General features: G+C 36.3%; 3 protein-coding genes across 3 annotated transcripts in view; all 3 read left to right on the top strand.

Moving 5' to 3' along the window:
* The window catches only part of LOC140948450 (uncharacterized), a 31,757-nt gene that overhangs the window by 536 nt on the left and 3,922 nt on the right, over positions 1–27,299 (top strand). Inside the window, exons 2-7 of the mRNA XM_073397689.1 lie at positions 982–1,129; positions 2,090–2,395; positions 2,898–3,237; positions 3,937–4,076; positions 25,911–26,285; positions 26,816–27,037. Of these exons, the coding sequence (XP_073253790.1) occupies positions 982–1,129; positions 2,090–2,395; positions 2,898–3,237; positions 3,937–4,076; positions 25,911–26,285; positions 26,816–27,037 (1,531 nt within the window). The remainder of the gene's footprint in view (positions 1–981; positions 1,130–2,089; positions 2,396–2,897; positions 3,238–3,936; positions 4,077–25,910; positions 26,286–26,815; positions 27,038–27,299) is intronic.
* LOC140948690 (uncharacterized) lies at positions 7,681–10,924 on the top strand. Its single transcript, XM_073397956.1, has one exon. The coding sequence runs from the start codon at positions 8,364–8,366 to the stop codon at positions 10,530–10,532; it is 2,169 nt and encodes a 722-aa protein (XP_073254057.1). The 5' UTR covers positions 7,681–8,363; the 3' UTR covers positions 10,533–10,924.
* LOC140947986 (L-tyrosine decarboxylase-like) lies at positions 20,870–25,647 on the top strand. The gene is made up of 5 exons (XM_073397215.1): positions 20,870–21,039; positions 21,627–21,774; positions 23,362–23,667; positions 24,897–25,236; positions 25,493–25,647. The coding sequence occupies exons 1-5, from the start codon at positions 20,870–20,872 to the stop codon at positions 25,645–25,647; spliced, it is 1,119 nt and encodes a 372-aa protein (XP_073253316.1).

Consider the following 27,299-nt stretch of genomic DNA (forward strand, 5'->3'; position numbering starts at 1 on the left):
CAACTTCTGTCATGGGCCACGCAGTACGGCTACCGTAAACTTCTGCCCTGGTCTTATAAATCTTTGTAAGGGGTTTTGGCGGGCCGGAATGGAAAAATGCTCTTCGAAACAAGCTATGAGAGTGCTAACCAAAATCCAGATATGTTTTGGTTTTGCTGGTTTAAAATTAGGCTTTAAAACATCATAATAAAATAAAATCATTTCAATGCATTTAAGTTGGGGCGAGCTTGTAGTGGGAGATCTGTAATCAGATATATTGTTTTGTTTACAGGAAGATTAGCCTATACATGATATATATTAACAATAATAATACTGATTATTATAATTATGATTATGGTAATTTAGTATTATTATTATTGATTATTATCATTCATTCAAACTATTTCTCCGTTCGTGATTGTTTCAAATTCCCAGGCTCATGGTTTTTTATTACTAGCTACCATTGACCAAATTTGAAAGGCGTTTGAGAGATCTGATAAAATGACATCAATACTGCAAGGCGTTAAAACGTTTTTTCACACTTTTTGAGAAGAAGAAATAAGCCGAAGCACTGCCTAAAAACATTGCAAGAACAGCAAAAATGTCACTTTACGAATGACATATAGAATATCTCCTAGTTTAAACATCCAGCCCCTTAGTTTATAACCTGAATTGGGCGAAAAAACGGGAAATTGAAGACGGAAACATAATACCAATCAACGTAAGAAATTTTTAGCATGTTTTTAAACTATGAAGTGTTTTGAATGAATAACAAAACAATTATTGTATCTGGCATGTGTATGATCTGAAGAATTATGCAGATCGAGGAGAGTGTTATCAACGCCATGGCGTTTTCGACCTTGGTGGATAAAACCTCTTTGCTGTGCATGATTCGATTTTCAGATCTAGCGAAAGGTGAATCTAATAATTTCTATTTTTTTTTTAAATAACTATTTCAATCCTATTCATCCTCATCCAATAATTGTCCATTATATTTAACAGTTATTTTCCCTGTGATCCCCCTTATGTCACTGATGAGCTGCGGGAAGCAGGATCCTTCAGCTATGCCATGAAGAACCTACAATCTGAAATGGAAAAATTGCAACTGGAATTAAAAAACTCTGTTCCATTCTTTAGTTCAAGATACATGGTACAAGGTACATGTATAGAATTAAGGTATATTATTACTTTGATTCATCGATCCATTTAATCATTCATTCCCTTCTTTTTCTTCATCAAATCTTAGTAATTTTAATAATAATAATAATAATAATAATGATGATAAATGATAATGATAATCCTTTTTTATTTTATCTAAATTCCATAACCTGTAAAGAGACAAAAAACAAATCAATCGAATCAATCAATCAGATCAAATTAATGATAATAATAATAATAATAATAATAATAATGATGATAACAACGAAAATACTACTACTGCTACTGCTACTGCTACTGCTACTGCCACTGCCACTGCCACTGCCACTGCCACTGCCACTGCCACTGCCACTGCTACTGCTACTGCTACTGCTACTGCTACTGCTACTGCTACTGCTACTGCTACTGCTACTGCTACTGCTACTACTACTACTACTACTACTACTACTACTACTACTAATAATAATAATAATAATAATTACTTGTGCGATACAGGTTATGTTGGCTACACCAGCGAACTGAAGAGCACAAGGGAACTACAATCGGAAACCACCTGAGACACCCGAGGCATCAGCACAATGTCCCCAAACGACTTTGGGCGAAATTTTAACATGAAATGTCGTGATGACTTTTTTACGTTAATTGTGATCACAAAATGATAATAGTAATAATGATAACAATAACAATAACAATAACAATAACAATAACAATAACAATAACAATAACAATAACAATAACAATAACAATAACAATAACAATAACAATAACAATAACAATAACAATAACAATAACAATAGTTATAATAATAATAATAATAATAATATAACCTGTGAAGAAGCCTTTTTAGATCAAAGGAACCGAATACCCCGCTCCCCACCCCAAAGGAAGAACTAAACTGATATCACTACTACATAACAAAAAAGGAAAAAAAAAATACTTCTTTTTGACTCAGGGTCACGTTCTTTGGGAGACAGCGATGGCAGCAAACCTTGGCTATATGTCTGCAATGTTATACAACCAAAACAACTGCGCGTCGGAGGTCTCCACTGTCACCAGTAAATACGAAATGGAAGTGGGCAAAGACCTGTGTGTCATGCTGGGGTATGACAGGGACAGATGTATGGGACATCTCACCGCTGGAGGGTCTGTAGCCAACATTGAAGCAATTTGGGCGGGAAGAAATGTGAAGTACTTTCCACTGGGACTGCAAGAGGCTTTGTTAAAAGACGAAAGACTTTCTGGTGCCAAAGGATATAGGGTAAATTTCTTTGCTTCATTTCTGCTCTAATTTATCAGGTGTATTGCAACACGTTGTACTGGATGTTAGGGATAATATGAAAGGCTGGCTTTGTTGGATTCAAAATTGCACTTATAAATATAAAATTAAAACATAATTCCATTAGGCGAATTGTACTTTGCAGGCCGCTTTTCGGCTACTGTTGTGTTATAAAACTTAGAATTTTCCCTATAACAGCACTCTCTAGCGGATAACGTGGAGGTCACATGACATCTGACGATAACACTGCTTCCCGCCAAAGTGTCTGTGCGGTTGCCTTACTTCCCGAGTATGTTGACCGCTAGCGTGAATTTATTCCCATAAAAGTTTACCTTTTTTGAGCTATATTGCATATAACATTTTTTTTTCTCTTAGAATTTTGTTCCCCTCGATCAAATCTTAATATGTTTTCCCAGACCGAGATTCTGAGCCATTCTTGGGAAACAAAATTTACTTGTTTTATTTCTAAATTGTATCCGATTAGGTTTTATTGCCTCAGAGAGGAAAGGAAGAACAATTAATTAGCGCTTCCCAGTGGGAACTCCTTAACCTTGATGTCGACACTATCTTAAAAATGCCTTCTGATGTTCAAGCTTTGACCGGCCTCGCACATCATGAATTTATGGAAATAATGTCCAAGTACCTTTACGAGTCCATTGGAACGCAGGAGTTTGTAAGGCGACATATGCTAACACAAAGTCCATGCATTGTTGTTCCAAGCACATTACATATTTCTTTAACGAAAGCAGCTACCATCCTTGGACTTGGTCGAGAGAGCCTTGTTTCTGTAGCAGTTGACGAAAACTCGCGGATGGATCCTACTGGTAATGTTTTATTGTGTTATCTTCGAGTAGCCACAAACAACTCTCTTTTTATTCACACAGTTTTATCTACCTATATTGTATTGATGTACTTCAATCGTTGCAGCACCCTCGTACCAAGCGTCTTCATTCCCCTTGACTAGCGGTCTGGAAAAGCGCCAGTTTTGTCAAGCTAGCATGCGCAGAACGGGAGGAAGACTCGAGGTACGAGATTTTCCTTGCAGTGGAAGACAGTAGCCTTTGTTTTGGCTTAAAAAAAAAAAATAATAAAATAAAATAAAATAAAATAAAATAAAATAATAATAATAATAATAATAATAATAATAATAATAATAATAGTACAACACTTAATGTAACTGTTATCTTTGTGGTGTAAAAGTGATTACTCTTCAACGACTTTATATCAATAAATTGGCAGGTGCTAAAGTACAATAAATCAGAACTGACCAGTGTTGTGTCTTCCACTTGCAGTGCTTTGATTTGTGTTTGGTTTTACTCTAATGTCACTCACTATCGGCTTAATCAGGCACAAAGAACAGCAACTGCAACTGCATGCGTACAAAATGTATGTCGGCATGTTTTGCTTTCATGAGTGTGAACAGAATTAAGCTTAATTTCAGTCTGATACTATTTTTGCTGTTTATATATTAGACTAGAAAAGGTGTTTTAAACTGAAGGTTAATTTTGTTTGTCAACGTTTAGAATTGCACCGGATTCTGAGAGAAAAATTAGATAAGGAAATTCCAGTCATTAACGTGGTAGCTGTTACAGGAACAACAGAACAAAGCGCTGTGGATCCAGTGACTGCAATTGTCGATTTGCGTGAAAAGTTCAGAAGTAAGGTAATTATTAGGTTAATAAAAACCAATTCACCATCACTATCATCATCATCACCATCATCATCATCATCATCATCATCATCATCATCATCATCATCATCATCACCATCATCATCATCACCATCACTATCATCATCATCACCATCATCATCATTAGACTGATGGTTTTCGGACTTTGCGACCTTGACTTCAAATGGTTCCTCCAAAGGCACAATTGTTTTATTTTTCGGTCAAAAGGCATAACAAGTAACTAGAAGCTAAGAAGTATACTGTGTATAAAAATGACCGGAAATGGTTTAAACGGGCCTTTATGAAGTTATTTTTTAAGTCGGTAAAGTCGTTTAGTCAACAAATCTAGTGGTAAAGACTAAAATTAAGTGGTAAACTCAAATTTTTACCAATTCTGCGAGTTATCTAGATACCATTTAAGAGTTTCGCAGCTCATGACTTACCACAGACCTTTTTATTTCCTCTTTTTTTCGAGCGATTGCAAACGCCTCGATATGTGTTACATTGAACAGTACTTGCGAAGGAAAAATTTTGCGAAGAATTTAAAAGGTGTGTTTTCAAACGCAAATCGAAATACGAAAGGCTGTATTCAATCACTTAACGTGAAATTCACGTCAGAGGTAGTTATTAGTAATATCTAACTGTCTTTTAAATTAGAAATGATAATATTTATGTTTATAATTTTTTTCGAATTTTTTTTCAGAGTACCCCTTTTACCTACCGGGTCCCGTAGTCCACTTAATTACGCTTCAGATAGAAATATTAAAATATTTGGAGAACATTTTGACGAGAGAGCAGCGAATTGGAAAGGCGATAACGTTCAACAAAGTCAATGATGTAGCTCGAGTTTGGTAGTGTTTCGTAAAAACCACGAGCCGGGAGATCCATATTTATGAACGATGAGGTCGCATTTTCCACAGAAGTTGCGCTGGATTCTAAAAGTCTCTACATCCAAATATTTTCAAGTTTGTCGTATTTTGAGGACATAACTGATCTCAGAGAGGTGTGAGGCACCTGAGGTAAGTTACGTTTCATGTTGCTTTGGGGAGACCGGTATCGGAAACAACAACAAAAAAATTAATGCACCCCTTAGGTTGAAAAGTTGGAGCGTAAGTTTTGTTACCGCTTTTTGCGTTCTCAAAGGTAAACTACAATACATCGATAAACCCCAACGAACTTGCAATGATGCATCATGTTTGAAACCGAGGTACAGTGGCAACCGTATGTAAGGTACAAGAATGTTGTGCAAAACTCCCTTGAACCCCCTTAAATAGACCAAAATGGGTGTGGCTCAGACTATGCTTCTCCCCTAAAATAGCCGATTCTTAAAAAGGCAACCAGTTCCAGGGACCACTTAATACTGGAGCTGATGTGATCTATATTGCATCTATATTGCATCTATATCGCGCGAAGTTGTATGAAATTATATACTGCCGTTAACACAATATGAGCGCGTTTAAAGTAATTTTCTTTAGTAAGTGGAGAATTTTGTATGTTTAAAAACATTAGATTTCCAGCCTGATCACCCTAAGTGAGACTAAAGTCAGAAATTTACACTCCCAATGGAAACTAGGGTTAATAACAGATAAATTTACGTGCTGGTCATATTCGTTGGTTTAGTGCTTTTCACATCTTCAGATCTTCACGACACCTGCAGCTAATTAAATTAAGTATCAAATAGTACTTGGTGGGGAGCCAGTGACAAGCGTTTTCATACGAACTGCAACTAGAAATTAAAAAATATATATGCATTCTATCTATGTGTGCGTGTATACTTATCAATCACAGAACGTGATAAGAATGTAGTAAGGATATCAATGATAAACTCCTGACTGCGGCTATAGTATTTCCCTTTTTTCACGTTTTGAAGGTCATCATCTGTAATCTACTCCTTAACAGAGGCACGGCAAAATGGCTAATCAACGAATTTTACGTCCCATCTGGGACTCGGATTTTTTTTCCGAGTCCTCCTCAAATTAATAATAATAGTAATAATAATAATAATAATAATAATAATAATATTAATGATAACTGTAAGTTACATTCTATAAGCATTGTTCAAGTAAGTGAAACTGGTGTTGTATAAAGGTTGCAAATGGAAGAAAAGAGGTTTGAAACTAATCCTCGGTAATTGTTTATCGTTCTTACAGGTGCTACAGTGAAACCTTACAAAATACAATATTCAGAGACATGATCAAGTTTATGACAGTGTTCCTAAAAACACAATTTGAATGAAGAAATATTTCTACTTCCTGTGTATTTTAATATTCTTAGAATAAAAATAATTAATAACGAAATTATGAAACTAGAAAAAGAAATCGAAGAAAATGTGAAATAATCTTTTTCAATAATCGGCAAAATGACAATCATTGGCAGAAATTGCTCAGTTTTGTCTCATCGTTGTACTCTGTCGCTTAAATACATGTACAAAAGATTATTGTTGTTCTATACCAAATATGAATTCTACAAGATACTATTATAGCATCTATGCTTAATATAAATATTCTTCGAAAGTTATCTCGTTCAAATCGTTACGATTTTACTTTCACTCTGCTTCACAAAAATAATCATTGTTTCTTTATAAGCTTACCTGTGATTTTTTTAATTGCTCTTCTCCCTGGCAAGCCTGACGAAAATCTGCGCGGGCTTGTTTGAGCTCAAGTAAGATATTCGGTCCGTTGTATCTACCATCTGGGACTCGGATTTTTTTTCCGAGTCCTCCTCAAATTAATATCATGTTGTTGTTGTTTCATCTTTAATATACTATTATTATTGGTATTGTTATTGTTAATGTTACAATTATGTAGGAGCATCTAATTTATCAGAGCTTGTTTGAATGAAGCCCTGACATTGTTAAGTTTTCTTCATGAGTGACCAGCTGTAGATACGTTGTTAGAAGCCCCTTGTGGAAGGGACGGGAGGGGAGGGGGGTTACTTGGGATAATCTTTGCCGGGTCTCTGCCACCACTAGCCTCTCAGAACCCCTACCCCATTATAGTGGCCATATTATAGACCCCATCTTAGTCACTTTAGAAAAAACGTGATCCCAACTTAGTGACTGTCTGTTTATGCATCTACCTTATAACACCTTTTGACCAGGTCATCCAGAAATTAACTGACATGTTTGTTAAATTTAATGTGGTGTAAATCTTCCTATTTTTAAACCCCTACATAACTAATTTTTCTGACCCCCAAATCCTGAAAACGTGCGACCCCATTCTATAACTCTTAAATAAAAGAAACATAAAAGTCAATCCAGTCGTGAAAATACGACCCCATCCAGCAGCACATACCTGTTAGCGTACTTCTAGGAAGTAAACCCCCTCCCCTCCCCTCCCCTCCCCTCCCCCCGGGCTGGAAGTCTGTTTAGCCTCTAAGGTTATTTTTGTAAGGGCAAAAAACGATAGAGGGTTTCCCCTGAGGGAACTCAAGTTAAGCGAATATTATAGGGACATGTATAAAACTTATATTTATGGATCAGACATGAAGCAGGGGTAACAAATTTTGAATTCGGTTTCATAAACTTTTAACTGTAAGCTACATCTCTTTGCTGAACTCTTAGTTTGTAGTATCCTGCATTACATGTCGTAATTGAATTAATGTCTCGTCACAGAAATGACAGAGTAAGCTGAGCTGACTAGCATATCCCTGTAGGATAACAAGTAAAAACATTAATTTGTAACTATTTTATATTAGAAAATGAGAACTCAACATCCATTTTAATGTGTATAAATAATAAAAAATTGCTTCACTTTTTTAGGCTGAGAGACACATTTGGGCTCTCAAAGGACTGTACAAAGTAGTAACCAAAAGCAATCCGCCGGACACTGAAAACGAGAGTGAATTATCGGGCCTGGAGCAAACGAAGAGACAACAAAGCAAGCGAAAGCCTTCATAAAAGAAACAAAACTAAGAAGATCTGAGAATAGTTCTGGTTCTCGATCAATAAGCAGGAAAAGAAAATTGCCCCAAAGTCACTCAAGATCAAGGACCCCAAAAATGAGCAAGGAAGATAATACAGACAACAGTTAATCGGAATCGTCAGAAAGTACAGAAAACAGCAAGAAAGATAATACAGACAGCAGTCAATCGGAATTGTCAGAAAGTACAGAAAGCAACGACGAGGAAGATGAAGAGCAGGATGTGAAACCAAATAAAAGAAACAAATTTCGTTGCCCTCTTCGCGGCTGTGGCTCCAAAGTATATAAGCTCCCTCGTCATTTAAAGAATGTGCATGGCTGGAGTGCCGAAAGAGCCAGAAATGCTGTTAATCAATTTGACATGCGCCACGACCAACGAAACTCGAAGAAGCCAAAAGAAGTGAGGAATAAGAGAAGGAGAAAAGTCTGTTGCGAGTGTGGGCGCAAGCAAAGGTATCTATCAAAACACTTACAGAAGCAGCACGGGTACATACAAGGCACAAAGAGGTATTGGAAGGCTCTCAAAGAATCCCGGCCTGTCTATCAGTCCAGTCCTTCTTTCGCTCAGAATTTTGTCGAGATAGAAGGTGACTCACCAGGTGAAGAAGCTACTGAAAAAAGTAACCAGTTCAAGGAGAGTAAAAAAAATGCTGCACCTAGAGGACATATGAATGACGACACAGGGACCTTGGGGGCAACCAGTTCAACTTCGACTATAGACAAAGTGATTGTTGTAGAATCGGCAAGTGATGGTGAAGACGACCTTGAATATTTAGAGGAGTGTGCAGAAAGCGATGATGCTGTGGAGGTCCAAACTGAAGCTTGTGATCAACAAAGTAAAAGAGTATTCGAAGCGTTCGGGAAATGGATCCTTAGCCCCGATGGGGGCGAAAAAGATGCAAGGCCAGCTGCGCTAGTGGTGCGACAAGTGGAGACAATACTGTCGATAATAGGAACACAAACCGTTGAAAGCTTGTTTGACAAGGCTCTAATTCGCGACAAGTTTTATCCAGAGTCGAGAGCGTCGCACAAGGCAGCAACCACAATCAGTTATCTTCATTCTTTGCGCAAGTTTTATACGTTCGCTACAACCGAGGATGACATCGGCCTTCCCAGAGGATGTGAAAAAACGGCAGACGCCCTCTTTAAAAAATGTGGGCAGTGGTGTAAAAGTCTTCGTAAAGAGGTTAAAGAGAGATTTTGGGAGAAACAAGCAGAAGATCTTGCACGTCTTATTACCCCAGAAAAAGTTCAAGAGTTTGCTAAGTCAGAGTTTGCTCGTAATCAAGTCAAGGTCATTGGCGATTTGATAGACAAAGGCCAGAATTCTACACCTCTAGGCCAAATTGAGTACTGTGATTTGAGAAACTTCTTGTTCATACACCTGCTTTCCCAGAATGGGCATAGAAGCGGTGTCATAACGAACAGTACTCTAGATGAGTACAAGGAAATAAGCTGTGTCGATGAAACATACATGATTTCTGTTAAAGATCATAAAACATACAGTCAGCATGGCCCAGCAAATCTCTGCTTCGATGAAAGCCTCAAAGGTTGGTTGGACATTTACGTCGAGCACGCAAGGCAGCAAGTTGTGAAGGGCGGTGGATCCACTTGCTTGTTCTTAAACTGGAAAGGAGCGAAGATGCAGAGCGGCGATCTGTCATCAGCTATAACAAGCGCCTGGCGAAAGGGTGGTATGATTGATAAGGAAACACGTATCTCAGGAACACTAATGAGGAAGTCATGCACAACAGCAATTCGACAGTACAATAAAGAGGTTAAGGGTAATGTCGCCGCACATATGGCACACACTGAACGAACTGCAGATAAGCACTATCATCTCGTGCAAAAGCGCACAAACTCCGCTTTTGCTGCTAGGCAATTGACGGCCGTAATGCATGGTAGGCCGAGTTCTCCTTCTGTACCATCACGTAGCAAAAAAGATGACATCGAGCAACCTAGTATGAGAAAAGATGATTTTGATTCACCTCCTGAAGGAAAAGATGATGGTGATCTTGATGCGGTACCTGTACCTCCGGACTGCCAGACCTGGACAAAGGAAGAGGAAAGAGCAATGAAAGAAACCTTCGCAGATAATATCAGCCGCCAATCAATTACGTTACGGGAAGTCCTTGCTCTTAAGCGCACAAATCCACTGCTCTTAGACTGTGAAAACAAAAGACTGTTGGACAAAGTGAGAGGATTGTACAGGTTCAAGAAATCTCAGGGTTCTCTTTTTGAAGACGTGGAGGCCAGCGATTGTAATGACAATGCGAGCGACTCGAACTCAATTATAAGTCCAACTACAACTCAAGGAAAATCGAGAGTTTTTGAAGAAGAGGAGGTGATGGTCTTTTCAAACCTTTTTAAGGACTTGATTCAAGGCGGTCAAAAGATTGAATCAAAAGATGTTGTACAGCGATTGAACGAGAGCGGCCATGAAGACATCATACAAAAATATTCTAAGCAGAAAGTTACTGACAAGATCAGAGGTCTTCGTGCAACTCACATCAGGCAGTGGAGAAAGTAAATGAGAGCATTCCTGATTTCATGGTGGACGATCCGAAAAAAATAAATTAAAGAAAAACTTATTTTAATAATTGAAAGACAGCAGTTGTCTCGAACAAAATGCTTTAGTTTTCTGTGTCTTCTTGGTTTTTTTTTGCGGATCATCTGCATGAAATTTATTTCTGCCATGTTACAACTTCAAAACCAGCAAAACCTACCACTTCCTACCACTTCCGAAGTTCCCTGGACCTTTGTATCAGAACGAGGGTGAGTGCTCAGCCGCTGATATGGAAATGATTTTTTTTATTCTTATGCAAATAAAACTCACTTTCACAAAAAAGGTTGTGCCCTTAGCCTCATTTTGAAAGTGAGAGCTTTTGGAACTCAGAAGTGGCCTATAGGTTTAGGATTTTTTGTGCACTGATCACCTTGAAATTTCTAGAATGGTACTACCTCGTTAGTCGATTTTTTGGTCATCACTACCGTCGTTTACGTATACGAACAATCTGTAACGCACGGATTTATAAGTATCAAAAACCAGTTTGATGTTACTTTTTGCGCAGGAGTGGTTTTCGATAAATTGAAATGTTAACTCGTTTTTCGTCAAACACAACAAAGGAGATCGTTGGAAACCAATGTAAACATAACAGAAACAAGCGGAAACAGCAAACGCAGAATGAAGATATGTTGTACGTTTTTGTAACTACAATGAAATTATACAGTGCCAATACATAAATTACTTTTAATGTTCAACCGGAAGCCACTCTAGCGCATTTTCATATTTTTTGTCCGAAAATTCTACAATTTAACTACCCTAGTACACTGTAGTAGATTTCGTGGTTATGTTAAGGATATTTAACAATGATTCCTCGAGTCTGAATGGCCATGAGGGCGAGAAGAATAATTGTTTCAGTAAAATCCAGCTAGTTGGTCAAAAATATCGAGATAAAACAACTTTAGCTAGTTAAAGCTAGACTTTAATCCTTTTTTTGCCACCAAAAAGCCGGCACTTTTCGCTACTAGTGGGCTATCACATATAGCCTAGTAGTAGCTCATTCAATCAGAACACAGCGTTGGTAATAGACCACTAGTTGGGTTTTACAAATTCTCTATAGTATTCTTGTGGCCTCTGGTGCATCAACTACCAGTTTTGCCCTCGGATGTATCAATAAACGTTTGATTAGTGTAACCTTTTGCATCAGAGTTTCTTTCAAATTGATTCCTTAGTAGTTTTACTCGTCTGTTGTTTAACACAACTGAGACGAACATCGTTTAGAACCCAACAGAAATTAGTGGAAATGCCAAACGCGGAACGTTTAGGGGTGTTTGTGTTTTTCGTTTTCACAGACGGTGGCCACAAAAATAAATTTGCTATTGTAAGCCACTCTAGCCCATTTTCTTATTTTTCTCAAATGCTGTTCTTATTGCATTGTTTCAAGGGAAAAAATAACTGAAATAAAGGATAATTTTTGTTATACACTGTCGTCATAGACTGTAATTACACTACATTTTATCACGTAATAACTTTTCCTGTTCTAAGCTCATTTTGATCGTATTGTTCCCAAAGGCTGCTGAGTGATGGTCTCACAGTCACATCTATTCAGAAGTTTTGTCCAACTTGTGTTATTCAAGTGCAATAGAACTGTCTGTCAAAAACAGATAGAATGAATAATATAGGGATGGTAAAGATAGTACAATAACGTAGTCCTTAAGTCAACACAAAAAGTCGTTGAGTCCACAAAAAAAGACGCTGAGTCCACAAAAGGTCCTCAAGTCCACTTTGCCGTAAGTCCCTAAGTCAACTCCAAGTCTCAAAGTCAACACCATGGTCCTTAAGTCCACATTTTCGAGTCGCCGAGTCCACAAAAAAGGGTCCAAAGTCCACCATCAGTCTAATCATCATCATCATCATCATCATCATCATCATCATCATCATCATCATCATCATCATCATCATTATCATCACCATCATCATCATCATCATCATCATCATCACCATCACTATCATCACCATCATCATTATCATCATCATCATCATCATCATCATCGTCATCGTCATCACCATCATCATTATATCGTTAAGTCTCTCATTTATCAACCTTATTATTATTATCATCATCATCATTATAAGATTTTGTGAATAGCAGACCGGACATGCAGACAAGAAAAATTCCTTGTTTCCCCCTTTTTTTTTCGTTTGCTACAGGTAGTGCAGCTTGATGGTTTTTCAGACAGTGTAGGAATTGAAGGCGAGGATGAACTTTTACTCAAGTACGGGAATGAAGTCGAAATTCCCAGCATTCCTGGTGAGCCTGTGATTCTTAACGGAGAAATTCAGGAACCCTTGGACAAAAATGAATTCGACATATCATTCGTCGGAATTAACGGTAAAGAAGTCAAGACCAAGGCGAAATTAGGAAAAAAGATTTGGTTTGCACCATGCATCTACAAGAACATTTTCCAATCTTATCTCAGTCACTGATAGAAAAAGTATGCTTCGTTCAGAGAATTTAGCCAGACATCTAGTTCAGCTAAATTTAAGTTGAAACACGTACACGCATTGGCGGCGGATTACCAATTTGTTTGAAGTTTAGATTTAAAATCCAAATGTCAAAAAATGTCAGACTCAGTGGTTTCAATACGCATAGTTTTTTTTAGACTTGCACTGAATTGTTAACGACAGTGACCTCAGAAAGGGTGTCTCAGAAAATGGTCCCTTATGGTATTTAAGTAATTACAGCGCACTGCAGTTTTTCAGACTGTAAAAGAAAAACAAAAACAGTAACAAACAAGCAAAAAGTTAACGTAAAAGTGTTTTTTTGCTTCGTGTTTGTTTTTTTTTTTTCGCTATTTTTTTCTACTGTTAGTCAAGTTTTGGAATTTATGCTGTTGAAAGTACAATTTATTTTGTTATTTTATAAATGGGTACCGGGCCCTTTTAAGAACACACACAACACATTTATTGTTATGGCAGTTATCAAATATATTTAAGCCTAGTGCGGGTGGCATGAGGGCTAAGGATATGTGACAACAGTGTGACAGCTATTTAAATTATTATTTTTTTATAACATTTCGCCCAAGCTATTTAATTTGGAGCTGGAATACCTTTGAATAAATGTGAATTCGCTATTTATCATTCTTTTATTTAAAACAAAGTATGAGAGAACTGACATTTGCTAAAGCAAAGTTGTCTATCTCTTTTAAGAAAACCATCTAAAGCACAAAATTTAATTTTTTTATAGATTTAATTTTAAGTTTGTACTTAAAATTGTTTTTAAATAGTTTTATGGGTCTTGCAGGAAACTTGAATAAAGAGACATCGCCAAGTCAACTTTTAGTGTCCGATTAAAACGTGTCACATGATAACCTTAGAGAAAGTTGTTTCTTTTTTAGTTTCTAAAAGACGGCCTTCGGCCAAGGCTGGTGGTGGCAAATAGGCCAGAGATAGCAGTGAGTGGATAGTTGGCAGCCCTGTGTCAAAAGTGGGGAGAGGGGGGAAGGGGGGGGGGGGGGTGGGTGTGGATTGCGTTTGAGACTTGTATAAGAGTTTCAAGTCAATAAGAAATGCAAAGTCAAGGAAATTTGAATTGTTTTCTTTGAATTCATAAGTTACGCCTAAGGGGTCGGATAGCTGAAGTTTAATTCGGTTTGATTACCCACGATGCAACTTGCGTATTCTTGTGTTTTAATGTCCTTCAAGACTTACACCTTTTATTTGACAAACCTACTGCTGCGGAGTGACCGTAAGTAGCGAGCAATCCAAAGAAGTCTATAAAAAAAAAACTCGACTTGACCTTTCAGCCAAAACGCCTCTCTCTTTTAGCATGAATGCACTGAGCTCTTAGTCTTGGAAATTTAAGCATAATCGGGCGGCTTCGAAGCCCTAAACAATTATAGAGCTTTTTCACCACGTGGCCAGCAACTATGCAAATTTATTGTTACAAACGTGGAAAGGTTTTTCATATCAAAAGGTTGATCTCCCACGGGACTAGTTTGGGACACCAACGTGGCCGCCGTTTCATTTGTTTGGGGAAACCAATATGGCAGACGTGATTTCTTGTGATATCCGGAATAATCAAGGCCAGGCTTTGATTTTTCCGGAAATCACGAAAAAAGCTCAACCATTCATTATGGTTACGAAACAATTGAAACTTACGGAAAATAAGATGTGGCTCCAACTCTAATAATAAAATTGTTTTAAACCTTGATTAGAAAACTTGCTATTTGTACGTAGACTTTTAACCTTTTCTTTCATCTTTCCTGTTCACTAAAGATTAGGCTGAGTAAGATAATACTTCGGTTTAATTTGCAGTTAGAGAAGTAAAGCAAAAACAACAACAAAACAGACGTTCTGGTAAGCTTTTCGAGCCACTTTTGGGTCTCTCTACAAGAAGGCACACCTGCAATGGCAGCCATTGCGTGTTACGAGTTGCTAAAGTCACGTGATGCACATTTCTTCTGATGGTAACACGCAAACATTTTCTCTCCCAGAAAAATTAGAATAGTTGTAGCCACTGTTTTATTTTTCTTTCTTTCTTTCTTTCTTTCTTTCTTTCTTTCTTCCTTCCATAACAGTCTAAATAATTCTATTTTTGGAAACGTGAGCATGCTTTCTGCTAAAGTACAAGCGTAGGAAATTTATACCCTGAAATGAGTTTACCTGATCAATGTTTTTCATTCTTTAGACTCATTTCAAAAGGTTTTATTGAAGGTTTTGTTTTATGTAAACTGCTTAATATCAGAAATATACTTTAAACAGCTCAATAAGAATATGTAAATTGTGCAAACTGTCCAATATCATGTTGTTACTACGCAATATAAAGACAAACGGTTTGTTTGAGCGGCGTTTGATCTAAAAGATAAACGTATCATGACTACGCATATCCATTAAACCCAAGTGCACGTCAACGATAATTAACTTTGTGCAACAGTGAGTACGCAACTTTTCTAAAATTCTAAATTTCGTAAAATCTTTGAATAACTTAAAAAAAGCCGTGGCCAGTTGCAAAACGTACGAGGACACGCTTACAACGTTCTTTAAATTAATATCTATATACTAGTTTATAGTTTTGATCAAATGGCTTTGACGTCACATTAAAAAAAACAACAACAACAATAACAAAAAAAAAACAAAAACAAAAAGATCTTATGACTTAAATAAATGTCATTGTACTGTCGTTTTGGCAGAAGTTAACATAATAACAGAAGTTAACATTAATGGAGCAAAAGGAAGCGTTTACAAAACAAAAAAGTTAAGCTGTTTCATTGTGTTAGAACACTAATGTGGCCGCCTTTACGTCGTTCACGTCAAAAATCTCTTTAAGTAAAATTAGATGCTCGTGAACTAGCACGTGACCTGCTCAAGCGTTTACATACGTTTTGCAACAAATGCCCTCTAAGATGACGTTAAGACATTGCGCAATTTACAAATTCTCATCGCGCTCTTTGCTACTGAAATTGCATGGTACATTGCATTGAGTTGTGCAAAGTAAAATATAAGCCAACTTTAATGACAGCGACCTTTCCGGTGGCTGTAAGTTCATCAATATATGAAGCCGACACGACTTCAAACCCACGGCTCTAAAGATCCACATATAAACTTTATAGAAGTCGGATAAGGTTGGGAATGCGAAGTCCGAAGTCCGAAGTCCGAAATTGTAAGTAGGAAGTCCGAAATGAAAAGCTTTCGAGAATCGCGTTTCTATCCCATTACTAACCGGAATAAATAAATAAATAAGTAAATAAATAAGATTGTCGGTTCTAGGATGGCGTATCCACTTAAATTTCGCAGTAAGATTGCTGTTTTTGTCAGTCCCCTGGGTTAACAAGAATCGCCTGAACAGAGTCAAATTTCATTTACACGCTCTATTTCATGTACGTCACATTCAAAAAGTAGTCTATATACATTCTGTGAAGAACGCTGGGGGGAAAGGCGCCGCCTATTTCCCTTTCGTAATTGGTCGTTGCCATTTTCAACGGACAAGTACCACAAATGGTAACCGATAATCTCTGGAATTATTTGTTTATTTATTTATTTATTTACTAAGAACCCCGATAACTCAAACTCCCCGCTAACCTGAACTAAGTCCAATTTCACTTTGAATTCACTCTAACTTCCTGACCAGTCATTTTTACTCAGTTAACTCGATCTCGGAAAACTCGAATTCTCCGCTAACTCGAACTAAGTTTCCTTTCCCATGATCAAAAAGTCGCTATTAATTTACCCCGATAACTCGAATTCTGGTTCTTTGAACTCAATTCGGACGCCATCGCTTGACCTCTTCATGTTGTAAAAAGGTAAAATCACTAAACTAGCAATGTTCAACACTAAAGTAGTTTGATTTTAATCGGTGAAACGAACAGATCAAGTTTTATCATTAAAAATGCCTAGTAATGTTACCGTTTCTAATGAAATAAGTTAAATTTGCATTGCACCATACACTGAAGTGCTGAAAAATCAGTAACTATCAATTTCTAACATGGCAAATTGAATTTTGCAATCGATCCGAATTACTCGAACCCTCGCTAACTCGAACTGTTTTACGTTTCCCTTCAGAGTTCGACTTACCGCGGTTCCACCGTTTTTTGCATAATTAAGACCGTCTTAAGGAGCTGTGTCACGAAATTCAGCCAAATTAGGAAATTACAAAATGCCCGTTAAAGTTAAGAGAAACATAAAAATAACCGCTTAAAACTTTTAAGTAAGGTTAAAATAACATAACAGAAACAACAGATGCAACGGATGGGCAGAACTGAAGAAGATGGAAACGGATTAAAATTTAGGGGTTTTGAAAACTGTTCAGCCTAACAGTTTTCAAAGTAGATCCCTGCTGCTTGCAACTTCAAAAATAATGCTCAGGTGACATATTTGTTTGTCTCGGATCTCTGATTTTGTCATTTACATCTAATTTCTCTGCTTACTTTAAGTTCCATAGCGATTGAGGGCGAGTAATTGGCAAAATTAAACAAAATGAACTGGACTGCCGTGACACAGCCCCTTCAGCCATGTTCGTCACGAAATTTATCACAACAGCAACCAAACTAAGTGAAAAATAAAACTAACTACTCAAATTATAAAAAGAAGGTAAAAATAATGACAATAGGAGGAACGGATGGACAAACTTCAAGAAGATTGAAAAGGTCAGATTACTTTATTTACTGTTTTTTTAAAAAACTTGTTAGCCTAATAGGTTTTTTTTTAAAATTGTTATTTCAAAGTTTGTTGTTCTAACGATTGAGTTACAATGCTTGTGAGACATCTTTTTATACGACGCTGTGATTTTGTCATTAAGCAAGTTCCCTTGCGAATAAAGACGCGCAATATGGCATTTCTTACAAATTGAACAAAACAATATTGGCGTCGATACAGCCCCCTCGAGTGAACTTACCTAGGCAAAATACAGTGATTGTGAAACTAATAAAATTGTCCACTCAAGTGTCTACCTTGTTTTATTGTGTTTACTCACTTGTGCGGAATGCCAGAAAGGCCTAACAGGCAAAAGCCATATTTCTAACTATTCCTAGAAAGAAGAAAGTTTTAGCCCATATTGAGTTTATGTTAAGAGTTAGGCAAAGGAACAAAGGGTCACCAGTTATAACTGTGACATTTAGAGTTCTGAGATAGTTTATTATGATATGTATTTAAATGTTTCTTACATTTGGCCGATCGGTGTGGAAGTGTTGCAATAAAGTAGAGAGACTTAGAACACAAAAAGACCGGGTTCTATTCTGGGTTGCCGGAACTTCTTTCCTCTAATTAGAAACAGGTTTAATATCGAGTAAAAATTATCTCAAGAGGGTCGAACATGGTAGCGACCCTGCGAACGGGAAATCCAAAACCGCATCCCCGTAAAACTGACGTTAACTGCTGAGTAACCATACCTTCAATCATGCATATAAATTCATCCAACAACTTAATTTTACTAAAGTTAAGGAAGCTTCTTTGAAGCCGGAAGGTCCTCGGAAAACTCTAAAAGGTAAGAGGCGAGTGTACATTTTTATAATGCTTACAGGTATTTTTCATTAAATACATATTTTGACAGCAGTATACCACAATTTCTGAGTTGATGTGAAACATACAGTAAACCGCAAAGTATAACATGCATATCTTGTTATCTCAGATACTTTTTTTGAGGACCACTTGCTAACTAAGTGGGAAATTTTTATTACGAGGGTTACGTACCCAAAAACCCAAAGCTGACTTATGCTTCTTTTGCTTATTGCGAATAAATAAATAAGTAAATAAATAAATAAAATAACCTTTTTTTTGTTGATGACTTTAAACTTCTTACAAAAGTCTGTGAATTTAATTCTGGTTTCATTTAAGAGCACAGATGGTCTAGAATGCCAATTTATATCTAACCTTCATTAAAAAATAAACAACAAGGAAAAAAAAACGGATTTCATAACGTACTGTCCGGAAAACCACAAATTGCCTGTAAGGTGAGGGATTGTCAGGAATACATTTTTTGGTTTCAAGCTTATGTATGCTAATTATATCATCAAGCTACCTTTCAAGTTATCAGTTATATGATGTATAACTCATAGTACTGTCACCAATACCCAACATTATATTCTGTGTTTCCCATCGCCTTAATTACCTTTGATACATCGAAATGATTCAGAAAGATGAAGACAATAATGCTCGACAATAACCAAATTTATTACAAAATTTGAAAAGCATGCAACCGAAAATTATCTAAACTTAAGGATCGTATCGCCTTCATGCATGATGAAAAGTACAGAAAATTTAGCGAGGGATCTAACGTTAAGTTATGCAGCGCACTCGAAAAAACTAAGCCCACGATTGTACTTAACGGAAAAAATCGACTGTAAAACTTTCACGGAGAAATTTTTTGGCGTTAAATACAGTACAATACCGCAAACCTAACTTCCTTTTCGGTTTTTCGGTTAAACTGTATTGTTATTTCTGCCAAAAAGACCCCACCTCACGCAAAATATGAAAGCCGTTGGAGACATTAAAAATTAAAGTTTTCAACGATAAATGAAAACAAACCTATGGCCTGAAAAAAAAGTTCTAAAACTCGCCGCGGCTTTGCAAACAGTCTTTTTCAAGCAAACATGGTGCAGGTACAAGATGTTGCGTCATGGAAACGCTTATGTAACTAAGGAAGGTTACGTGGACGGCTCTGTCAATTTCTGCGTTGGCGTGCAGCCACGTGGGCCTTGATCTACTACTCGTGTTGTGATATATAGTTCTCGGAAAGCAATCCATTGTTCAAACCTTTTGACATGATATTGCGCACTTTGCAGGATATTGATTGAATTGCGCAGTTTATAAAAGGTGGTATAATGCCTTTTGTTCCGTAATAAAAAAATTAATATTACGTAGGCCCATATTTACTGCGTTTATAGAACTATTGTTAAACGCTGCTGTAAGCAAGTGTCCTTGAAATCAAAATGTTATGGGATAAAAAAGAAACTTCTTTTAAATCAACGCATAAACTTTCCTTCGAAAACATACTTATAAATTAAGGTTTTTCCTACTGTTGCTCTGTTCAGCGAAGCAAGACTTAACTGAAACCCATACAACCCTGTCAACAATTTTTGTAAGTATTTGCAATTTAAATTAAATTTGAAATAAACGTCGACTACGTGGTCAGAAAGTATCAGAATTCTGGCTTTATTTTGAAGATTTTTTGACAAACCTATTGTCGCGCCTGACTTGAATGACTTGGCAAATTACAGACTGAGAATTTTCAGTGTTTCATGTCAGCTCCGATACAGTTTAGTTGCACTCCGTAACGTCCTAGTATTGTCATTCCACAAGGGAGGAATATAATTTATTCGATCACCATGGATGGGTAAGTGGTGGGGAAGGAAGAAGGTAAAAATCTTTTGTAGTCGTTGAAAAAAAAAAACCAAAAAAAAAACGCCTATTTCGGCAACCAGATCGCCCTTTGCGAATGACTTACTTTCAATTTATGAAAATATCAATTGATGGGTCTTTAAAAAAATTCCTTTTTCGTTAACCATCGAAACGAAATTATTATTCAGTCAAAATCTATGCAAAACTAACGAACAAAGCAATCGAGAAATAGAAAATAAATAAATCATGATAAATTAATGCATCAATAAAAATACCTATTCCTGAGAGATTTGCTCTTAGTATTTTTACCCAGGTATTATTACCAGTGCTATGACCAAATGTACAGTTTATTATTTCTTTATTTACTTTTTTTTTCTATCTAAGTCGTCACGGTTCTCATTCTCAGACACAAAGAGCTTTTTGCTAATTAGTTAACATAAAGACGTCTTCTTCTCTTTGCAAGGATATTTAGACTTTGGGGAAAACTGTTTTCGAGAAGAGGATCGTGAGCGCACTGGTCGAAAGTACCAATGGACTTGCAGCAAAGAAAGGCTCTTGCAAATGGGGATCACGTGACCGACAGGCAAAAACAATGGGCATCCCTTGGTGCTTGGTTTTTGGGACCCAAAGGAGAAAATGGGGAAGTGTTTCGGGACCTCTTGACGAAGGCTGTCGATTCGCATATCGGATTCCGTCAAAGGTAATTTAAAGTATAGGAGCACACATGTAATGTGGCCAGCAACAATCAGGCTATAACGTGTTGTCTTCATTTATTTTTCTTAAATGGGTAATTTATTTATCTTACAGACTTGAATTTTTTCTTGTAATTAATCACTTCAGCCACACCTATAGTTATTTGAAATTGTCGAAACAAGAAGCATGGCTTATTTGTAAGCTTTGCGCCATTAATCCAAAAGCCTACGTACAGAGGTCGCACAAAACGGAGAGGGGACAAAGCAGGCCGTATAGAGATTCTCCGAAACTGGTATTTTAAGCAAATATAGACACCATGAATGGTTTTATTCAACTTTCATTCGAATTAAAACGGCTACCGCGTTTCCCGCAGATACGACGCTGGTTCACGCACGCTCACTACTTACTTTTGTGTTAAGAAAATCTCGTCAGCTCGTAATCGTCCTTGTCTCTAATTACAAAGAGCTCTTAAGTTATCTAAAAAAACTAAGAGACGTGCCGGTGCTCACAGACAAATGGTTTCACACCAAAAAAGTGTCACATTTATTCATGTTATACTCACCTCATCCAATAATTGTCCATTGTGTTCAACAGTTACTTTCCCTGTGATCCCCCTTACGTCACAGACCAGCTTCGAGAAGCAGGATCCTTCAACTTTGCCATGGAGAAGTTAAAAACTGAGATGGAAAAATTGCAGGCCGAATTAAAAAAGTCTGTTCCATTCTTCAGTTCAAGATACAAGGTAAATAAATCAAGAATTAATTACTTTCAAGCATCAATTCATCTATTCATTTCGTTTTTTTTTCTTTTTCCTCATGAAAAATAATAATAACCGACATAACGATATTGACGAACGTAACGATAAAGATAAAGATAAAAACAAAGCCATGATAATGATAATGACAGTGACAATGATAATGATAATCATAAAGTTAATGATAATCATAATCATAATAATAACGATAAAGATAATGGTAAGGATAGTAATAATGATAATAATAAAGATAAAGATAAAGACAATGATATTGATAATGACAGTGATAATGGTAATGATAAAGTTAATGGTAATGATAATGATAATAATAATGATCATGATAATAATAATGCTAATGATAATAATAATGATAATGATATTGATAATGACAGTGATAATGGTAATGATAATGATAATGATAATGATAATAATAATGATAATGATAATAATAATGATAATGATATTGATAATGACAGTGATAATGGTAATGATAATGATAAAGTTAATGATGATGACAACAAAATGATGATGATAAAAATAATGATGATGATAATGACCATGATAATGATAAAGTTTTGAAAATGAGAATGGTGATGATAACGACAAAGGTCTTGAAAATGATAATTGATACCACTACTAGTGCTACTACGGAGCGCGCTCCTATGCCTAAAGGGATCGAGAACCCCGAGAAGGAGGAACTTAGATGTTAAGGACAGGGATCTAGAAATAGAGAAGGGTCAAGCAGGACTTCCCTAGACTCAACAGCTATAGATGCCTTATTAATTGTCTTTATTTTATTTTATTTAAACATTTGAAAGAAACTTTTGAATTTTAGAGGCTGACAGTTTTTTTTATTGAAATGAAATGTTTTTAATTCGAATAAATTTTTCTTAGTTAAGTTAACTTTTTCTAAGCTAAATGAAGTGTTTTTTAAATCGACAGGAATTGTAAATAGTGTTTTGAATGAATAGTTTTTTCTTTTTTTCAAGCGAATTAATTGTAAATAGGATTTTAATATAGTTAGCATTGTTGTCAATAAAATTTTTTCATTACTAAAAAAAAACTAGTGCTACTACTAGTAATGTTTTATTCAACTTTAAAAATATGTGCATAATTTACAGAAATGTTTGAAGTAAGAATTAAGCAGTATATAACATTAAGAATTATATAAATCATAAAAATACGATCACAGTGTCAATAATGATTAACAAATACATTCTTGGCGGCTCAGATGCGATCAACAACTCTTGCAGGCGGTCCAGCGTTTTAATAATATACATATAATATTATACATATACTATTACCACTACTAATAAAAATAGTAATAATAATAATAATAATAATAATAATATTAACAGGAGGCCATTATAATAATAACAAATAAGTATAGAAATAAGTAAGAAGAGAATTTATTTAAAGAACCTGTAGCACTTAATAGCCATAGGAAGAGGCTCACAAACTATTGACCCTTTTAAAGTTTTGGCCCTCATATTAAAAGGATATATAGCTTTTACATCTACGCCTTTGTTTATGATTATATTATACTAACTAACAACCCGTATTTCTTTTCCTTAGGGCCACGTTCAATGGGAGACAGCGATGCCAGCTAACCTTGGCTACATGTCTGCAATGTTGTACAACCAAAACAACTGCGCATCAGAATCCTCTCCTGTCACAAGTAAATACGAAATGGAGGTGGGCAAAGACCTGTGTGTCATGCTGGGGTATGACAGGGACAGATGTATGGGACATCTCACCGCTGGGGGGTCTGTAGCCAACATTGAAGCAATTTGGGCGGGACGAAATGTGAAGTACTTTCCACTGGGACTGCAAGAAGCTTTGTTGAAGGACAAAAGACTTTCTGGTGCCAAAAGTTACAAGGTACGTTTCCCTGTTTTACTTACGTTCTGGTTTATTTATACATGCACTTTACCTTTTGCATTGTTTAAGCATAATGTGCACGGATAGCTTTGGTAGACTATATAAGAAAATACCATTTTCAGTTTGGCCAGCCGTGGAAAATGAACATTACTTACCGCCGAGAGTGCTAAGAAGGCACAAGGACCAGAATAGGAGAAAATTAATGGAGTTTCTGTTTTAAATAACTCTCATATGCCAAGTAAACATCTGCGATGAAATTAACTTGATTGAGTACTCATGGTGTAAAGACATTGCATCGTTTAAATCACAACCACTTACACTGTATAACTTAGGTTCTTTTCACTGGAAACCATTTATATTTTTTTTGTTTAATTTTTTTATTATTATCGATTTGCTCAACATTGTATGTAAGGTTACAATGTTTTGATAGTACTTAAGAAATAATTACAATATCGAACAGGAAGTCTCAGAAACCTTTGTGGTCTTATCGAGGAGACTCCATGTCAGTTTTCATCAATTTCATTTGATTATGATGACATAGACGATTTTGGCTAGGAAATAAGGTTTTACATCATCAATACTATGTATGTGCTTACATCGAATGTATAAATAAAATATTACAAATGTGGCATCACTGTTTCGTTCTACCTCTTCACTCATCAGATGAATATTCTCAATAAGTTTAAAAGAATAACTTGACCGACTATCTCTTATGTCATCCGCTAAGCTATTATAAATTATATCTAACCCCTTGTTTGCAACAGCAAATTTTCGTACGTTTGTTTTACCCAGGGGCTTATGTAGACGTTTATGTATAAACGAGTGTTATGATAATGGATTTCATTATTTTTCTTAAAATTAAATATTTGTTAACGCTCCAGGAAGTTGATTTTGTGAGGACTGATATTTTAGACATTCAACAACAAATTTATTCATCTGTTAAATATTGAGAATATTAAATTGTTGAAATAAAGATTTGGACAAATGATTATACTTTAAGAAAAAAAAAAAAAAAACAGCATGATCCCGACAAGTTATTTTGCTGCAGCTTAAAAATCTTGTCTAGATTCCCTCGACTCTCAAAGTTTGTCTCGCTTCAGCCAGAGAAACATCGAGATTTTTTTAGTATTATTATAACTATTATTTCCTGGCAAAGAGAATTAACCATGTCCTGTGAGTGTTTAGTGACGGATTCATATTTTTTTCTAACTTTATTTTTCTCCGGTCAGGTTTTATTTCCTCAAAGAGGAAAAGAAGAAGAATTAATCAGCGCTTCACAGTGGGAACTCCTTAACCTTGATGTCGACACTATCTTACAAATGCCTTCAGATGTACAAGCTTTGGCAAGCCTCGAACATCATGAATTTATGGAAATAATGTCGAAGTACCTTTACGAGTCCATTGGGACACAGGAGTTTGTAAGGCGACATATGCTAACACAAAGTCCATGCATTGTTGTTCCAAGCACATTACACATTTCCTTAACGAAAGCAGCCACAATCCTTGGACTTGGTCGAGAGAGCCTTGTTTCTGTAGCAGTTGACGAAAACTCGCGGATGGACCCTATTGGTTGGTATAGTTTCTGTCCTTTGTCTCCATTTAGCCCCAACTTTTTTTTTCTTTTAAACAATTAACAACAAAAAACCTGAAAACGGAAACAGAAAAAGTAACTGTCAGGTGTATTTAATTAACATTAACAAAATGCGTATTAACCAAGTTGTGACTTATATATGAAAGTGAATTACATTTACTTACTCTTTGTTTGTAATCGATCATCAGAGTAGTTTTTCATTGAAAGATAACATTTACTTTTATGAAATTTTAGATTTGAACCGCACTCTAAAGGAAAAATTGGATAAGGAAATTCCAGTCATAACGGTTGTAGCTGTCACAGGAACAACAGAGCAAGGCGCCGTTGATCCAGTGACTGCAGTTGTCTATTCGCGCGAAAAGTTTAGAATGAAGGTAAGGATAACTTGAACTGTATTTGACTTCATATCTAAAATTTCCTACACTGTCAAAACCATCAAACTCATCATCATCATCATCATCATCATCATCATGATAATCATCATTTCTATATTCATCGGGATCACTAAGATAATCAATCGTTTTCGGCAATGTAATAATTATATAGATCCCTTTTTACCTGGCACCACTTTCCTAAAATATTTATGCCATAAATTAGGTATTACTTTGAAGAATTGTCAATTTTAAAAACCCATGTCTTTATTTATATGAAGGGTCTCAACTTCAGCATTCACGCGGATGCAGCCTGGGGAGGATATTTCTGTAGTATGCTGCGCGCGCAGCCGGAGAGCAGTCCTATGCCGACAGCCAAAGAAACAGGATTTGTTCCAGAAATGTACCTGAGTTCCTACGTCCACGAACAGTTATCAGCTCTCCACCATTGTGATACAATCACTGTTGATCCCCACAAATCTGGGTTCTGTCCTTATCCTGGTGGTGCAATCTGTTATAGAGACAGAAAGATGAATTCATTTCTGTCAATCACCAGTAAGGCGCTCTTTTTGCATGGGAACATGCTTCTTAATAATGTTGGTATCGAGGGATCCAAACCGGGGGCAGCTGCTGTAGGGGTCATGATGGCAAACAGGGTAACCATTTATGAATCTTTTTCTTTTAGTAATGTATTAAAAAAAAGTCTATATAAGACAGCCCAATTATTACGACTACTTATCGACAAAACAACAAGTTATTTTTCTGGCTCATGTGTGATATCATCATAAAAAATAACCATAGAATTTGAGTCAGTCTCTTCTGGAGACAAGTGAGCTTGATGCTTATAGTACAGTTGTTATTCTAAGCATAGGGTCAAAGAAGCGAAGGTTTTCGATTTCAGAAAGCACAGATGTGCGTATTCTAAGTAAGCTCGAAATTTGTCAACATGGATGTGAAAACCTTAATATGTGTGGCGAAGCCTTTTTTAACCCTCAGGTCTGGTTGTTCCGCTGGAAACGGAAACAGTAAACAATTCGAAAATTTATCAAAGTCCATTAAAGCATAATTTTTGTACCACAGAATTTATGTTTAAAAGAGGGATTAGTCGACTATTGTTCTTGCCAGTTGCTTATAGGATGTATAAAGCTTACTTAGTGTTCTTCAATATCGTTTCCTCATTTTCTAGGTCATTGGTCTTCACAAAAACGGTTATGGTCGTATCCTGGCTGAGTGCATGTTCAACGCAAAGATCCTGTACTGTCAGTGGGCAACTCTGGCCAAAGAAGACGACATTTTTGTCATCAAAACGACGATTCCTCTACCCAGTTTGACTAACTGGTCAGAGGACGATCATATTACATTCATCAGAGAACGAATTGTCGGAAAAAGCAACGAAGAAATTGCTCGGGTAAATCTTTTAGCTTGTTTATCTGAAATCAAGTCACTAGTGGGACATTTCACGATATACCACTCGCAGGCGTTGCACAAGTGGTATTTTATAAGTCAGAGTTATTAGTCAAGAGTAATTAAATAGAAGGAGGTTTCGTACGGCCCAATAACGTCAGTCTAATTTACTACAGTGATTGCATTAATAACTTTTATACATAACTCTGCTGTTGAATGACTCCCGACAACTAATTCCTATTCTAAGAAAACATACGACAAAATAC

This window comes from Porites lutea, chromosome 9, assembly GCF_958299795.1.
Source record: "Porites lutea chromosome 9, jaPorLute2.1, whole genome shotgun sequence".
NCBI classification, from domain to species: domain Eukaryota; kingdom Metazoa; phylum Cnidaria; class Anthozoa; order Scleractinia; family Poritidae; genus Porites; species Porites lutea.

Excerpts from the sequence above, each read along its gene's own strand:
- LOC140948690 (XM_073397956.1), top strand. The coding sequence starts at position 8,364 with ATGCGCCACGACCAACGAAACTCGAAGAAGCCAAAAGAAGTGAGGAAT.
- LOC140947986 (XM_073397215.1), top strand. The coding sequence starts at position 20,870 with ATGGACTTGCAGCAAAGAAAGGCTCTTGCAAATGGGGATCACGTGACC. Across the intron at positions 21,040-21,626 it reads CATATCGGATTCCGTCAAAG|TTACTTTCCCTGTGATCCCC; the intron begins GTAATTTAAAGT and ends TGTGTTCAACAG. Across the intron at positions 21,775-23,361 it reads TCTTCAGTTCAAGATACAAG|GGCCACGTTCAATGGGAGAC; the intron begins GTAAATAAATCA and ends TCTTTTCCTTAG.